Genomic DNA, 15,261 nt, shown 5'->3' on the forward strand with positions numbered 1-15,261 from the left:
CCTAGTTGATGACGGTGAGCATGTCCTAACTACATTCTACGAGCGCTGGCGGGGTCGCGTGCTTGGTGCGAGGACTTGGTGTTCGTCCCATTTATACACGCAGTTCGCCTATTCAGTACATAACAAAGGTAATTCCCAACGCCGTGCAGAAGACGCTGGCCGGTGAATCAGACGACGGCCTTGTCCAAGCCTCCTGACCGGCTCGAGAAGGTGACGAGAACATGCGCGCGGCTTCGAATTTCAGAGCGTTCGAAGTGGAAGCTTTACAAGCCGAGCGTGCAGCGGAGAGCAGCTCACGATATCGAGTCAGCTAGACGACGTACCCATCATCGACAGCAGTCATTGACAGCCATCCATGCGTGGCACGAGGCCAGCAATGGCATCTCCAAAAATTAAGCGCCTATCACTTGCAGGCCTGCATAGCATTCCGTAACCAAGTGCCACCCAAGTGGCGCTGCCTCCAAAGCTGCTAGCGTCATGGCCATGGATGGATGTGGGCCGTCTGGCCACTGCTATTTTGCTTGCTGGCAAAGTCAATGGCACCAGCAGCCGCAACGCGCCAACCCAGATAGTAAGCAGAGGCATGCATATTCGAAGAGATGGTAGATGCACATCCGTACTGAGTAGCTTGTAGGCTTGGTGGCGTCACGGCGTCGCATCGTCGAGCGGCAGCACTGGCGTGGTCGCTCGGTTGTAAACGCACTGCATGATTGGGTGGCACGGTGCGCCGCAGTCGAGGGCGACGGGCACGCAGAGCTCGTACGCAGCGCACTTGCACATATCGGCGCAGGCCAGCACGCCGTTGGGCAGCGGCTTGCACTCTTGGTCCTCGGCGCACTGGACGGGGCAACTCGCACCGAAGCACGTGGCAGCCATCGCCAGCACCAGCACCAGCAGCACCTGGTGTCGTGGCATCTCGATACACTATTCCGTATCTTTCCTCCCACACTATTTATAGCGTGGCAGTTACATCGCGAGTGGGTGGGGACAGGGGTTTCATGGATATGTCCTGATTGGACCTACAGCAAGGGCGCGCGTCCTAGACTAAAATCACGCGTCTTTGTGAAACCGATCCCATGGACGCTGGCGACGAGGTCGGGGTCCCGGTCGTCCCTCTCGACGACCTGCCCAAGCCGCCGCCGGCGACGACGTCGATCGTATCGCTCCTGCGCGCGGAGAAGGCGATCGTCCAAGAGATCAAAGCCGAGCTCCAGAGCATTGAAGCCATCCTCGACGCGCCCAAGACGGCGCCGGCAGCGACCAAGCCGCAGCTGAGCCCGTCCTCCAAGCAGCGCTGGCGAGCTACCGTGCGCCAGATCATCTTCATGGAGAAGACCAAGGGAAAGGTGCAGCAAGCGCATGGCGCCGAGAGCATCGAGCGACTCCAAAAGTCGTCGTCCATGTCCTTGCTCTGCTGCCTGCCGCAGCTCGCGCGCTTGGACGCCAAGGAGCTCCGCGACGTGAACGCAGCCGCGCGCCTCGAGACGTACGCCCCGCGTGCCGTCGTCTTCTCGAGCGCGTCGGCAATTGACGTCATCTTTGTCGTGCGCACCGGCGTGCTCGAAGCGCGGGTCGCGTCCAGCCCCGCCGCCAACGACCTCCTGGCCGACCGACTGCAGTACGTCAGCGGCGACATGCTCGACCCGTACGAGATGCTTGCGTCCAGCCCGACCTTGTCCATCGTGGCCGTCCTCGCAGCCGACTGCTACGTCATTCCTCGCACGGTCCATCTTTCTGCAAGTACGTCGGCAAATCATCACGCAAGACTAGGTTCTCTTCCAATACGAGGACAAGCTGCCCAAGGCGACATTGTCTGCGAATCTGCACAACATCCGCTACGGCGACATGGAGGTGGGCTAAAAACACGCCGATGTAGCATATTGATGCGGTTTTGTAGAGCGAGAGCTTCCGGAGATGGGCCCACGAAATGGCCGGCTGCTTGCACTACGGTTCAACGTCGTCGAGTAGCCGCATGTCGCCGCAAGCCTTCATCCGCGAGATCCTCCTCTCCGTCTCGCCCGAGCTCGACGTCGACCACTGCATTCGGTGCATGGCTCAGATCTTTCTCAAACTTTTGACGCAAGCGCCGTGCGCTTCTACCTCGCGAACGTGGATAGCACGCAGTTTCACATCAAAGTACACTACGTCGACTACTGGCATTTTCCAACACGATGCTAGTTTACCAGCGACGACGGGTTTCAGAAGCTCCAGACGCCCGTCAACTTTGGCGTACCCGGCGCCGTGCACGCAAGTGGCAAAGCCTTCCTCGGGCGATTCGACGACCTCGCCGCGATTGCCCACGACCCGATCATGTACGCGGCCTGCTCTTCCATCATGGCCGTGCCGGTCGCCCATGCCAGCCACGTCGTCGGCGTCTGGGAAGTACTCAACGCCGCATCCCACCGCCCTATACGATCCACGAACTTCAGCTTCTCGAACTTGCCGCGCAGTTTACCCAGCCGTATTTGCTCCAAATTGGCACCAAGACGCGGCACCTCGGGTCCGTCTCGCAGGTCTGCTCTAGCCTACCACGTCGTAGCAACACGCCTTGTCTGTGCAGGTCGCGAAGGACTTGGCCATCAAGCCGGGCACGATCCGGCTCGCGACCAAGGCCAGCCGCATTCAAGTGCGCATCGAGCTCGTCCACGGCGAAGCGTCGCTGACGCCGCCGGTGACGTCAACGTGGATCAAAGCCACATCAGCGTCCAGTGTCCGGACCTTCGAGTGCCTCGAGACTCTTGTCCTTTCCTGCAACGTGCAGTCGCTGCCGCGCGCCGCTCACCTCTGCGTTTCGATTCTCGGATCGCAAAAGAAGGTGCTTCGTCAAACTGCGTGCTACCTCTTTTCGTTTGATCATTTTCTGCGGGTGGGCACGCTGCGGCTGCGCCTGCATGCGCGCGTGAGCTTGCCGATCGAGTTTAGCGCGTGCCTTGAGTCGACCGAGCATCCTGACGATGGCCTCGGTCAGTACACTGATTCTTAGCGTTTGTTGAAACGACGTTTGGTGTCCGTAGGCGAGTGCATTTCCCTCGAGACGCCGCCGTCGTCCGTCTTGCTTACGTACCGTAGCACCGAGATGGCGTGGGCGCGGCCAACGTCGGTGGTTCCCATGACACTGGACGCCAAACAAATGCAAGTGCTCGGAACGTTCGAGGCCAACCCAATGCAGCCGCTCTCAGCCGACGACCGGCGTTTCTTTTGGATCTACCGGTCGGTGCTAGTCACGACGTCGTCGGCGCTCATGCCGTTCTTGCTCTCGGTCGACTGGGCACACCGTGGGCACGTGACGGAAGCGTACAAGTACTTGTACCTCTGGACGCCCCCACCGCGCTGCAGGTTGGTTCCAACCATTTTCCACATGATACATTGATATGTTTGGATGTAGGCGCTGCAATTGCTCAGTCCAAAGTTTGCCGACCCGTTCGTACGGGCGTACGCCGTGCGGTGTCTGGACTCCCTCCCCGACTACCGTCTCCGGCTGTACTTGCTGCAGCTCGTTCAGGCGCTCAAGTGCGAGCCGCACCACGACTCGGCGCTCATGCGTTTCCTCCTCGTGCGCGCACTCAAGTCGCCGTCCGAGGTGGGCTACGCACTGTTTTGGCTGCTCCAAGCCGAGCTTCACGTTCCGATCACCCAAGGTAGTTCCCGCCGATGCCGCAATAATCTCATGGGCCCTAGATCGGTTTGCGCTCCTGCGCACGCAGTACCTCTGCCACTCGGGCGTCTTTCGCGTCGAGCTGTACCAGTCGATGTATGTGATGCGCATTCTGGAGCGGCTCGCGACGGCTGTCAAGGCCGCGTCGTCCGCGACGCGCGACGCCGTCTTGCGCGCGGGGCTCGAAGAGGCCATTTTGCCCGACTGTTTTCAGGTTTGTCCCAGGATGACCGATGTCGTACGACCTTCTGACGAGTAGCTTCCGTTGCATCCCAATGTCTTTTACTCGGCGTTTGTCCCGAGCGAATGCCGCACGATGGACTCGGCGAAGAAGCCACTCTTTCTGCATCTGACTCCGACGAAACAACTCGGGTTGACATCGACGATCTTCAAGTCGGGCGACGATTTGCGCCAGGACCAGCTCACGCTCCAGCTCCTGCGCGTCATGGACGACCTCTGGCAAGCCAACGGACTCCACTTGCAGCTCTCGGCGTACGCATGTGTCTCGTCTGGCGACAACATTGGCTTTATCCAAGTCGTGCACCACGCGTCGACGCTCGCGGCCATTTGCCGCGACCGGCACAAGCACAAGAAGACAGGTCGCAAGCTCGCGGCGGTCAAAACCGCGCTCTTTGGGAAGCGCGTGTATGCGCAATGGCTCCATGACCAGCGCGATGCGAGCAGCGACGACGTTGTCCGCAACTTTGTGCTGTCGTGCGCCGGGTACTGCGTCGCTACGTACGTGCTTGGCATCGGCGACCGGCACAACGACAACTTGATGCTCACGGCGTCTGGTCAGTTTCTACACATTGATTTCGGCCACTTTCTCGGGCACTTCAAGACGTACATGGGCTACGCTCGGGAGCGCGCGCCGTTTGTTTTGACCCACGCGATGGTGACCGTCATGGGCGACCAGTTCCCGCTCTTCCAAACGACGTGCGTCCAAGCCTTCCTCGTCCTCCGCGCGCACTCGTCTTTCTTGATCTCGCTCCTCGAGCTCGAGCTGAGTGCGGCCATCCCCGAGCTCAACCGCAACTCGATTGCGTGGCTCCAAAAAGCGCTCTTGCTCGAGCTCTCGGACGGCGACGCCCAAATCCGTCTCGAAGCCCTCATCCAAGAGGCGCTGGCGACCGTGACCACGCGCATCAACCACGCCACACACCTCCTCGCGCACTGAGACGACAGCTTCATGCTTTGGTAGAGAAGGAACCGTGGGGTCAGACCAATGCAAAAGTGTCGATTATGCAAACCACTCCACAGTGCTCGGGCATTCTTCTATCCACATGACGGTGGTGGCCAAAAACACCAAGCAAGAGCTCACACGTGGGCACAAGAACGTCCGCCTGCGCGGATCGAATGCATGCGGTGCGAACGCCACGGGCTTGTATGCGTAAGCGTCTCGAGTTGGAAGCATTGGCTGGTTTCGCGCAACGCAACGAGGTCCGTTGACGCCAACGTGCCGACCCGTGGAACGTCGGAGCAGTGGCACCCGTAGAAGAACGGAACGGGTGACGGCTCGTTCTTCAGCTTTCCATACGTCCAACTCCACTCGAACTAAATGTACGTGCCAGCATAAAAGTCAACCGTGTTGAAGGACCAACCGTGGTCCCGTCGGTATTCGGTGAACCGTTGCTTCTATGCGTCGAGTGCTTCATAGCGAGTGGCTCCACGTTGTCGTAGTACCGATGGTAGTAGTGTGATAGTGTAGTAGAAGCAAAATGCACTGAATTGTTAAATAGACCAACGACTAAACAATTGCGTTGGTGGTCTTGGTCTTGTGGGTCTTCAGATGGCGGATCAAATTGACCTTTTGGCCAAAGCCTTTGCCGCAGACATCGCAGACGAACGGACGATTTCCCGTGTGCGTGTACGAGTGCTCTTTGAGCGACGTACTGTGCGAGTAGCGCTTCGAGCAGCCGGGAAACGTGCACGCGTATGCTTTGACGCCGTAATGCGCCGACCGAATGTGCGCGGTGCAGTTGGAGCTCTGCGTAAAGCGCTTGTTGCAGCCTTCGAACGAGCACACAAACGGCTTCTCTTGCGTGTGCGTGCGCATGTGATGCACGAGCTCCGAGTTGCACTTGCAGCGCTTCCCACAAAAGCTGCACTCGTGGCGCTTCTTGGTCTCGAGGTCGGCGTCAAGTGCGAGGAGGCGGCGCCAAAAGTCGTCGTCGATCTTGAGCCGGTCGAAATCCAGGTCGTCGTGCATCGCGTGGTGCAAGGTGGAGAGTGCGAGCAGCATGGTGTAATGCGAGTCGGTACTTATTGGATTCTGAGGCGGAGAGGAAGGGTGTGCCAACTCACATCAGCACTTGCTTCTTCTTCGGCACCTCTGTATAGATGACCACTTCCAGCCGGCGTGTCAAGTAAGATCTATTACGTCCGTTCGATGAGCCGGGTGTACATGGATTTACCACCGTGTTGCCTTTACACATACCGGTACGATTCTTTCCACGCGAATGGACAAGAAATCCATGCTCTATTCTTAATTGTAATAATAATAGTCTTATGTCTTTGAATAACGTCACGCGATGCCACGGCTGCAGAGGCGGCCGATGTATTACCCCTTCATGGAGCAAGTTCTTTTGTGGCAGAACTCGCACTGCACGATGGAACGACGTGTGTATTATAGTACTGGTAGCATCCAGAATCGGGTGGACGTGCACTATGGATTCTGACGCTGTGAGAAGGTTGCCGACCTCGAGTAATCCGCCCCTTGTACGGTAATATGACCAGCGACATGTCCACGGTGCATGGGCGCGAAATAATTCGAGTCGCGATCAGACGCAACCGGCGACACGATTGCGTCCAAAGCGACCTGCGCAAGAGGAGCGAGATGTCATGTCATGCGGTTGCAGGTCTCGTCTATGGACAAATCCAGAGCCAGCAATTTCAACGTCTTTTATTCCTACATACGATGGCCTTGCTCGTATAGGCGAGTCATCAGTCGTGCACCGCATACCATTCGTACATACAACCTACGGTAAAAGACATTTTTACCATAGGTGCGAGGAAACGTCCGCGAGCCTTCGGTGGCTGCAACTGGTTGCAGTTGCCGAATGTGATGACAAATTCATTCCAAGTGGTGTTTGGTACCCCCGTGCGTAACACCACCCGCTTGCATGACCACCGATTGCGAATCGAGTAGCTTTTCTCGTCGACAACTCAGCTCATAGATAAAGCGAGGAGTAGGTTCCCAAGTACACGGCTCGAAATTCAGTCATCCTGAAGATGCTCATCGTCGTCGTCGTCGTCGTTGGGCTTGTTGCCGTGAAGGTAATAGTATGGTAGTATTGTCTGCTTTTCTGAGTTATTTCGACGCCGCCGACGCCCATGCGGTCCATGCCACGTGGCAAGCAGGCCACCCGATTACCAGATTACTGTTTCTAATCCAATCGTAGATACGATACACACGGAAAGCCCTTGTGCCGTCGTACGACGGGTCACAGCATCCGAGCAAAGTGGCGTCGGAGCCTCGTCGAAGGTCCATAGAATTGAGGCGGATTTATATCAATTAAACAAGCATGTGAAGCCGACGGGGCGCAATGATATGCACCCGTCGGGCTGGTCGTGCGTGAGTGATCGCGCATCTGCGCGCACTGGACACGTCCACCTGCGTGCGCTGAACTCTCTGCGTCGCCGTGCCTCACGTGCTGGCCACGACCTTTCTTTTCAAAGCTTCCAAAAGTCAAGATTCGAATTGAGTTCTTCGATCTGAGTTGCTCGTCGTAGTAGTTCGTGCATTGCGCTGGATTAAATAATTACTCTACAACCATAGTGACGCAGTCAGTTACGTCTCCTTGGTCTTGTGGGTCTTCAGATGGCGGATCAAATTGACCTTTTGGCCAAAGCCTTTGCCGCAGACATCGCAGACGAACGGACGATTTCCCGTGTGCGTGTACGAGTGCTCTTTGAGCGACGTACTGTGCGAGTAGCGCTTCGAGCAGCCGGGAAACGTGCACGCGTATGCTTTGACGCCGTAATGCGCCGACCGAATGTGCGCGGTGCAGTTGGAGCTCTGCGTAAAGCGCTTGTTGCAGCCTTCGAACGAGCACACAAACGGCTTCTCTTGCGTGTGCGTGCGCATGTGATGCACGAGCTCCGAGTTGCACTTGCAGCGCTTCCCACAAAAGCTGCACTCGTGGCGCTTCTTGGTCTCGAGGTCGGCGTCAAGTGCAAGGAGGCGGCGCCAAAAGTCGTCGTCGATCTTGAGCCGGTCGAAATCCAGGTCGTCGCCCATCGCGTTCGAGGGCGATGTCCCGTCTTGCATATTGCTCGTAGTTGCGTGGTGGTGGTCCATGAGCGCCAACATCATATACACAGCAGCAGAGAGGGTCGGGTGGTGCGTGGGCAGGCGAAATTGAAAAGTGATTCCAAGTGGATGGTGTTGTTGCCAGAGTGGGAGCCCGAGACGGCTGTGGAGATCGGCACAGAGGCGGCCGGCTGAGAACCTATTGCGGGTAAACGCCGTAGATAACTTGAACAACTGGCGTACGTGGTCCGTCCACCGGAAGCGTGGTACGCCCACCTGGCCATCCTGTTCGGTGCCCGCGTCGGAGTGCCACTCTTCTTTTGTAAACTAAACGCGACTAATGGGGGACGAATCCAGTGGTACGAGCGAAGCCAGCCCAAAGGAAGACGGTACAGTCATATCGAAAGACTGGCTTCTTGCCAAGGTGGTGGCCGCGAGACGCTTGCCGCAGAGAAAGGCTCGAGAGATCGCAGCCCGTCGTCCGCGGTGTAAAAAAAGGGCTCTGCTGGCGACGCCCACTGTGCTCGGCGAGAGATCCCACGCTGGGTGCTAAACCCAAGTGATTACTTGATTTATTCGACGGCCATTTGGTGGTGCCCCGTCATCGCTGAAACGGCAATTTGGCGCGCCTGTCCACGTCTCGTAGCGGAATAGAAGGGCCAGACGCAGGGTCCATCGCGCGTCTGAGCAAGCGCTGGACGAAGCAACGCCGCCGTGATGCATCGTTGCCTCTGCGATGTTCCTTGTCGCACCTCTGTCATGTTGATCGTTGCCTGTCGATAGATGATGATACTATTAGAACACAACCGCTGGTATGTGCATCTCACCCACAAGTGTCTTTTGCGGCACAGAGACAAGCACGAAAGCATCCTCGACCTTGCAAGCCGCAACGTCGTTCGCACAAGGTCGCAACTTGCGACCTGGCGTGTATTACAATACGAAATACCTATAGCGGTATCACATCTCGTGGTATCGCACGTGCGCCATGATGCGAAGCAAAACATCTTCTCATAGCGTGGGTACGCTCGTCGTTGATTGATTCTTGGCACCGTCACGCGTCCTACCGCACACATCTAGTACTAGTGCCGTAGACGTTCCTGTCGTCGAAGCAAATGACGTCCTTCGTGACGACGACAACAGCGTGATCACGCCCCTGGTCGTGTGCTCGAAGATCTTGTACTCGATGCTGCGTCATTCCATGAGCCCTCACACTATGAAAGAAGAAGAAAAAGATGCTTTGTGATGCAGTCTGTAGTCCGTGGTGCGCTCTCGATGCACTCGAGTAGCGTGACACTGACGCTACGCTGCGTTAATCGTCGATCGTCATACCGGTATGCTCGATCCCAGGCTCCGTGCGAAGCGGTTGACGCTTGAAGTACGGATATCGTATAGGAGCACCTACTATTATAATGATCGATCTTGCGTCTGGTACCGGTAGTGTCTTTGGCTCGCACCAAGGGGCAATAAACTGTTTAGTGACGCTTGCTCGAACGTAGCAACCGCGTCTTCTGCACGACGCTGACGAAATTCCCCGCTGCTGCGCTCGCGGTCGAGGCAGCAACCATCACATGACGGCATGTCCGGCACTTGGCTCGTCACGCTGTGGTGTCATTGCTTGACGCGTCGCTTAACGCTCTCCGAGACGACCCTCGGTGTACGCGCTACCTTATCCCTCGCACAGTTCCGAATCACGACCACTTTCTTCACGTGACGCACTGGCCACGCCTCACGAGCGCAGTACATGTAGGAAGTCCACCATAATTTTATCAGAACTCAGTTCAACATAGTACTAGTACGCTGTAGTAGGAGGTACACGACCAGCCTGTGTGTATTAAAGATCGTCAATGTCGAGTGCATTGGGATCTTCCACGACGGCGACGGGCGCCGCCTCCGCATCGAGGTCGATCGCATTCGGGTTTGCGCCCACGGGCACATACGGCACCGTCACCACATGCGGGAGCTTGAGCAGCGCCAGGAGTGCGTCCGTCTGTGGGTTGCCGACCACCGGCACGTGGCTCGGCGCGCTGTACGCCGGCGGCGCCGTCAACTCGAACGGCCGGATCCACGCCAGTGGGTTCGTCGCACGGTCATGCGACGTCGCCGCGAGCTCGGTCAAGCGGGCTTCCACCCATGCAATGTCGGTGTCCTCAATCGCCATGTCGTCTTCGGGCACGCGCGGGCGAAGGCGCACGCTCGAGGCAATGTGGTGGGTCGCGCGAAGCACCGCGAGCCAGTCCTTGTCCATCGAGAGCGTCACCGCGCCGCCGTCCGTAGCAGTGAACGGCGTACTTGGTGCAATGTCGGTCACCTGCATAAAGTCGCGGTGCGGCAAGCACTTGTCGAGGGCCAAGAACTTGGTCATGGCCTCGTCGGTATGGCGTACGATCGCGGCAAACTTGACGTGCATGTGGCCCGAGAACCAGTGCTTGGGGCGCAGCGAGTGCAGGAGGAATTCGTTGGGCGGCGACCCAAACTCGCCGCGTGCAATTTCGTCGCGGAGAAAGGACTTCTTGCGGAGGAGGACGTCGGTACGGCCGTAGCGCTCGATACCGCGCGGCCAGTCGTGCGAGAGCATAATGTCGATCGGCGACGCGCTCTTCTTGAGATGGCCGAGCTGGTACACTTGAAACTCGCGCACGTGGTAGATGCTACGCATCGTGCTCTGGTCGTACGGGAACGCTTCATGGTGGCCGAACGTAAAGTCGTGCGGCTTGTAGATGCCCGAGAGGCCGGCAATGCGCACGCCGTTGACGTTGACGACACCGGCCGACCCGAGGTAAAAGATGTTGGGCGCCACGTACCCGCCGTAGTAGAGGTCCTGGAGGTAGTTGGAGGCTTCGTGGTTGCCGCCAATGAAGATCGTGAGCACGGGCGCGACCTTGGCACCAGTGTAGTACTCGTGGAAGACGCCAAGCTCCTTGTACTTGTCGGGGCACGCCATGCAGTGCATGTCGGTCTCGTTGCGGAAGCTCTGAAAGTCGCCGCAGCACAGGAGCAGCTGGATCGGCCGCTCCGGGTCCATCGTGTTCATGTGCTCAATCGTCGCGTACATCGCATCAAGCTGCCCATGGCTGCATCCGACGACGGCCACTCGGAGCGCGCTCATGCTGCTTCTCGGTATCCACGCACGGGTGCAGGGGCGGATTCGGCATTTCCCACGCCACCACCGATTCTAATTCGGCACGAAATGCCGAATCCTATCTATCGCCTCGACCTGCGCTCGATCTTATGCTGGAGGTCGTAGCACTGGCGTTCGCAGCCCCGCATACCTAACTGGCGCACGGCAGGCGTCGTCGGAAGCGCGCCTACAGTCTCGGTGGCGCATGCGATGTGCGTCTCCATATGCCATCTTTAAAACGCTATACTCGGCATGTGCCGAAAGCGACACCGCCAGGCGCCATTTTAGCCAATCGCGTGCGCGGAAACGAAATTATTTCATTGCGCCTACAAACACCAAGTCATAGAATTACGGCAGCGCCGACCGCCTGCCAGTAAAGCTTTCTCAGCAGGTGTATCTTGCGCAGTGCGAGAGCGGCGAGGATGCATGGACACATGATGGCCGGCCATGGCATGATGATGGCGCAGCCGCAGTACGACTACTACGACCAGTACCCGGAGAACGAAGAGTGGACCGAGATCGCGCGGCTCGCGCCGGCGGGCGCTGCCCACGCGGTCGGCGCTGTGGCCTTTGACCCGTGCCAGGAGGTGCTCTGGACGGGCCACGCGAACGTACGTCGTCGCATGGCTGGCAGCATCAACCACGCTACTGTGCTAGGGTCGGCTCACGGCGCACCTCCTCCCGACGCTCGAAAAGTACTCGAGCGTCATCTCCAACGCGGGCGCGATCAAGACGCTGATTCCATGCTACGAGTATGTGTCTCTGGCGCCTCATAGCCGGCGACGACGATCTCTGCGTCTAGTGGTATCGTCGCGATCTCAAAGTCGATGGCGGTCTTCCGGTCGCGCGGCTGCGTACACAACGACACGGTCGCCGTCGACCACTCGCGCGGCGCGCTCACGTGCGGCCACCTCCGTCCGTACGACAGCAACAAACCCAACGACCACCTCTTGCTCGGCAACTCGGCGGGCTGTGTCGCCGCGTACGACCTCCAGGGCCAGCTCAGCCACCCGCTGCACAAGACGCCGATGCCGGTGTGGTCGATGGACTTTTACCATGGCAGCAAGATCGCCATCACGGCCCTCGCGTCGCATGAAGACGCGCCCATGATGTGTGCGGGGAGCGCGACGGGGCAGCTCGACCTCTTCGACAGTAGCTTGCGCTCGCACCGCGTCGAGTGCTCGATCCCGAACGCGCATGCCGGCAACATTGTCTCGATGGACATGCATGGCCACTACATCCTCACGTGTGGCGTCTCGGCTCGCAGCATCAACCCGTACGACAAGAACGCGCCCGTCAAGGTAGCCACTCGTCCGTCGTGGTTTCCCTCTCGTCTAAACTACCATTGTCCAGGTCTACCCGGACCCGCTGATCAAGCTTTTCGACGTGCGCACGATGGGCCTGGTCCAATCCATGCCGTTTCCCGGTGCGGCATCGCCGAGCTACGTGCACTTCCAGCCGCACGCCCAAGGCTCGCACTACTATGCGGGCAGCCGCGACGGCGACTTGTACCTCTTTGACATCACCGAGCCGGCATCGTACCAGTACACGCCTCTCGGGCCGCTTGGCACGAATGCATCGGCGATGGCATTTGCGTCGTCGGGTGAGCTCCTCGCGCTCGGGGCGCCGGACGGCGGCGTGGTGCTCTTCGACTCGTCGCAGGCGTCGAACCCCAAGGCGCTCCTGGACGACCCATTGTTGCCGCTTGCGTTTCCCGCGTCGTTCCAAGCGCCGCCGCTCGCCTTGTCGCCGCTCGAGCCCGCGCCCGCGTCCCGGTACCTCTTCCGGCCGACCATCAACGACTATGGCGAAGCGATTCCGCCGCTCTCGTCATGGCTGCCGCCTCACATGGACTCGACGCTCAAGCACGAGGTGACGCTTGTCGTGGCGCCCAAGCCCACGAAAGTGCTCGACCCGACCTTTGCGGCGCGGATCCAGCAAAAGGATACCATTGTACGTCGTCGATATATATATCATTTCGATCGATCCATGGCTCATGTCGCATATCCTTTCGATGCCAGGGCTTTACGCAGCACGGCGGCGTGCCCAAAAATTCGTTCGTGTATGGCCAAGGGCGGGTGGCGGCCGTTGCGACCGTGGACCCGCGCTTCGTCGACAAGAAAGTGACGCATCGGACCGCGTCGGCCAAGTCGTTTGACGAGTCGGACCCGTGCCACGTGCCGCCGCGGTACCTAACTCGATTGCATGTATCGATATGGAGAGGGATTTGGATAGATACAAGTACAAGGAGATCAAGATGAGCAAGCACGGCATGGACGGCTTTATGTTTGATTTTGCCAAGCACAATGCGACGCGGTTTGTCGGGCTCGAGAATTCGCTGCCGTTTTCGTACATCAACGCGCTCCTCCAATTGCTCTACTTTGTGCCCGAGCTCCGCGCGCATGCGCTCCTGCATCTCTGCGACGCGCCCGTGTGCGTCACATGCGAGCTCGGCTTTCTCTTCCACATGATGAACGAAGCGAGCGCGAAAGCTCCGCGCCACGCCAAGAGCTGCCAGCCCACGAATCTCCTCACGACACTGCGCCAGGTACCGATCGATCACTTGATAGTACGGTGATCGTATGATGCATGGTGCCGCAGGTGCCGGCGGCGACGACATTGGGCCTCTTTGACACGACCACGTCGATTCTGCCGCGCGCAGATGCCTTCTTTGGCCTCCTCATCGACACACTCGGACTGCCGTCCGTGCAGCGCGTCACGCTGACGTACCCGACCGACCCCGCGGCCCTCTGCGACGCCACATTTAGCGACGTCGTGAGCGGCAGCCTCTCCGTGCGACCGGCACCGACGCTGTGCCTCCAGACAGGCGTCGCCGACTGGCTCGAGACACCCGACATCAAGGAGCTCTGGGCGACCGAGAAGGCGAGCGGTGCGAGCTGGGTGCCGATGCAGTTCCGTGTCACGGTGACCGATGGGATCGTCGCTGTCCACGAACCGACGCCCGACCAAGAGTGGACGCCGGCGGACGACGATTACGTCCTCGTCGGCGTCGCAGCCGCGGTCGTCCGCGATGTCCGCCGAAGCCATCTCGTGAGCGGTCACAATGCGCACCTTGTACGTCTTTTTCGCGTCTTTTTTCCCGACAACGACGGTTTGTACGGTAGATTGCCCACATTTTGGACCCGGACGTCGGCAGCAGTCGGTCGCGTGACGACGACCACAACTGGCTGCTCTTCAATGACTTTAGCGTGACGCCGACAGTCGGGCTGGATGCGGTGGCCTTTCACGTGCCATGGAAGTTTCCGTCCGTGCTCATCTACCGCCAGCGCGCGACACTGCGAGCGATCGCGACGCCAGAGCCGACGGTCGACATTCCGCATTCTGTGTTCCACGCGCCATCGGTGGCGCAGTCGTCGTCATCCTTCGAGCCCCTCGACGTGGCCACCTTGCCCCAAAAGGGCGACCGTGTCGCGATCGACACGGAGTTTGTCATTGTGGAAATGGAAGAAGCGACGCTTCAGACGGACGGCACGCGTACGTCGCTGGTTCCACGTACGAGTCTCTTCTATGTTGGGGCTAGGGGTCGTCACCAAGGAGAGCCGGCAGGCGCTGGCGCGCGTCTCGCTCATCCACGGCGAGACCAACACGGTGTTTGTCGACGACTATGTGCTCCCGAGCGAGCCGGTACACTGGACGAGAGAGAAAACCTCAATGCAGAGACTAAGAACGCATCTGCGTTTGCATAGGTCGTCGACTACCTCACGCGGTTCAGCGGCCTCGTCGCCGACGATCTCAACCCGAGCGTGAGCCGGCACCACGTCGTGCCGCTCAAGGCCGCGTACATGAAGTTGCGGTACCTCGTCGACCGCGGCTGCTTGTTTGTCGGCCATGGCCTCGGCAAGGACTTTCGCATTGTCAACCTCTTTGTCCCGCCCGAGCAGGTCACCGATCCTCCTTGGAGCGTGGACGTTGTTTATTCAACTGCGTTTGTAGATCATTGACACGGTCGAGCTGTACCAGCAGCCCAACATGCGCAAGATCGCGCTCCGGTTCCTCATCGTGTACCTCTTCAAGGCGCACATCCAGCTCGAGACGCACGACTCGATCGAGGACGCGCGCGCCGCGCTCATGCTGCACAACAAATACCGCGACCTCATGGCAACCCAGGAGTTTGAGCGCACGCTCATGGAGATTTACGCGGCGGGGCGCCAAAGCCGCTGGAAGATCGCCGACCTCGAAGAGTAATCGGCACTTTATTAAGATCGAAAATGCAAC

The 15,261-nt window shown here is 58.8% G+C and overlaps 6 protein-coding genes across 6 annotated transcripts; 2 read left to right on the top strand and 4 right to left on the bottom strand.

Annotated features, from left to right (window-relative positions):
* Window positions 1-645: 645 nt before the first annotated feature.
* SPRG_00447 (hypothetical protein) lies at window positions 646-915 on the bottom strand (the record flags this gene model as incomplete). The annotated part of the gene is made up of 2 exons (XM_012338543.1): window positions 646-837; window positions 886-915. 2 exons carry the CDS (start codon window positions 913-915, stop codon window positions 646-648), a joined length of 222 nt encoding a protein of 73 aa, XP_012193933.1.
* Window positions 916-1,076: 161 nt separating this feature from the next.
* SPRG_18804 (hypothetical protein) lies at window positions 1,077-4,907 on the top strand (the record flags this gene model as incomplete). The annotated part of the gene is made up of 11 exons (XM_012338633.1): window positions 1,077-1,724; window positions 1,771-1,851; window positions 1,898-2,046; window positions 2,085-2,136; window positions 2,179-2,382; window positions 2,430-2,513; window positions 2,561-2,963; window positions 3,015-3,340; window positions 3,386-3,638; window positions 3,679-3,869; window positions 3,915-4,907. 11 exons carry the CDS (start codon window positions 1,077-1,079, stop codon window positions 4,830-4,832), a joined length of 3,309 nt encoding a protein of 1,102 aa, XP_012194023.1. The 3' UTR covers window positions 4,833-4,907.
* A 495-nt stretch (window positions 4,908-5,402) lies between these two features.
* On the bottom strand, window positions 5,403-6,143 carry SPRG_00450 (hypothetical protein; the record flags this gene model as incomplete). The annotated part of the gene is made up of 2 exons (XM_012338544.1): window positions 6,093-6,143; window positions 5,403-6,028 (listed from the first exon to the last, which is right to left on the bottom strand). Exon 2 carries the CDS (start codon window positions 5,895-5,897, stop codon window positions 5,403-5,405), a length of 495 nt encoding a protein of 164 aa, XP_012193934.1. The 5' UTR covers window positions 5,898-6,028; window positions 6,093-6,143.
* A 1,302-nt stretch (window positions 6,144-7,445) lies between these two features.
* Window positions 7,446-8,033, bottom strand: SPRG_00451 (hypothetical protein; the record flags this gene model as incomplete). Its single annotated transcript, XM_012338545.1, has 1 exon — window positions 7,446-8,033. The coding sequence occupies exon 1, from the start codon at window positions 7,968-7,970 to the stop codon at window positions 7,446-7,448; it is 525 nt and encodes a 174-aa protein (XP_012193935.1). The 5' UTR covers window positions 7,971-8,033.
* Window positions 8,034-9,664: 1,631 nt separating this feature from the next.
* On the bottom strand, window positions 9,665-11,025 carry SPRG_00452 (hypothetical protein). The gene has a single exon (XM_012338546.1). It carries the CDS (start codon window positions 11,011-11,013, stop codon window positions 9,739-9,741), a length of 1,275 nt encoding a protein of 424 aa, XP_012193936.1. The 5' UTR covers window positions 11,014-11,025; the 3' UTR covers window positions 9,665-9,738.
* Window positions 11,026-11,402: 377 nt separating this feature from the next.
* On the top strand, window positions 11,403-15,231 carry SPRG_00453 (hypothetical protein; the record flags this gene model as incomplete). The annotated part of the gene is made up of 11 exons (XM_012338547.1): window positions 11,403-11,636; window positions 11,683-11,777; window positions 11,828-12,326; window positions 12,379-12,978; window positions 13,047-13,213; window positions 13,261-13,573; window positions 13,627-14,100; window positions 14,151-14,520; window positions 14,567-14,670; window positions 14,733-14,927; window positions 14,980-15,231. The coding sequence occupies exons 1-11, from the start codon at window positions 11,448-11,450 to the stop codon at window positions 15,229-15,231; spliced, it is 3,258 nt and encodes a 1,085-aa protein (XP_012193937.1). The 5' UTR covers window positions 11,403-11,447.
* Window positions 15,232-15,261: the final 30 nt, after the last annotated feature.

The sequence above is a fragment of the Saprolegnia parasitica genome (genome assembly GCF_000151545.1).
Source record: "Saprolegnia parasitica CBS 223.65 unplaced genomic scaffold supercont2.1, whole genome shotgun sequence".
NCBI lineage: Eukaryota > Oomycota > Saprolegniomycetes > Saprolegniales > Saprolegniaceae > Saprolegnia > Saprolegnia parasitica.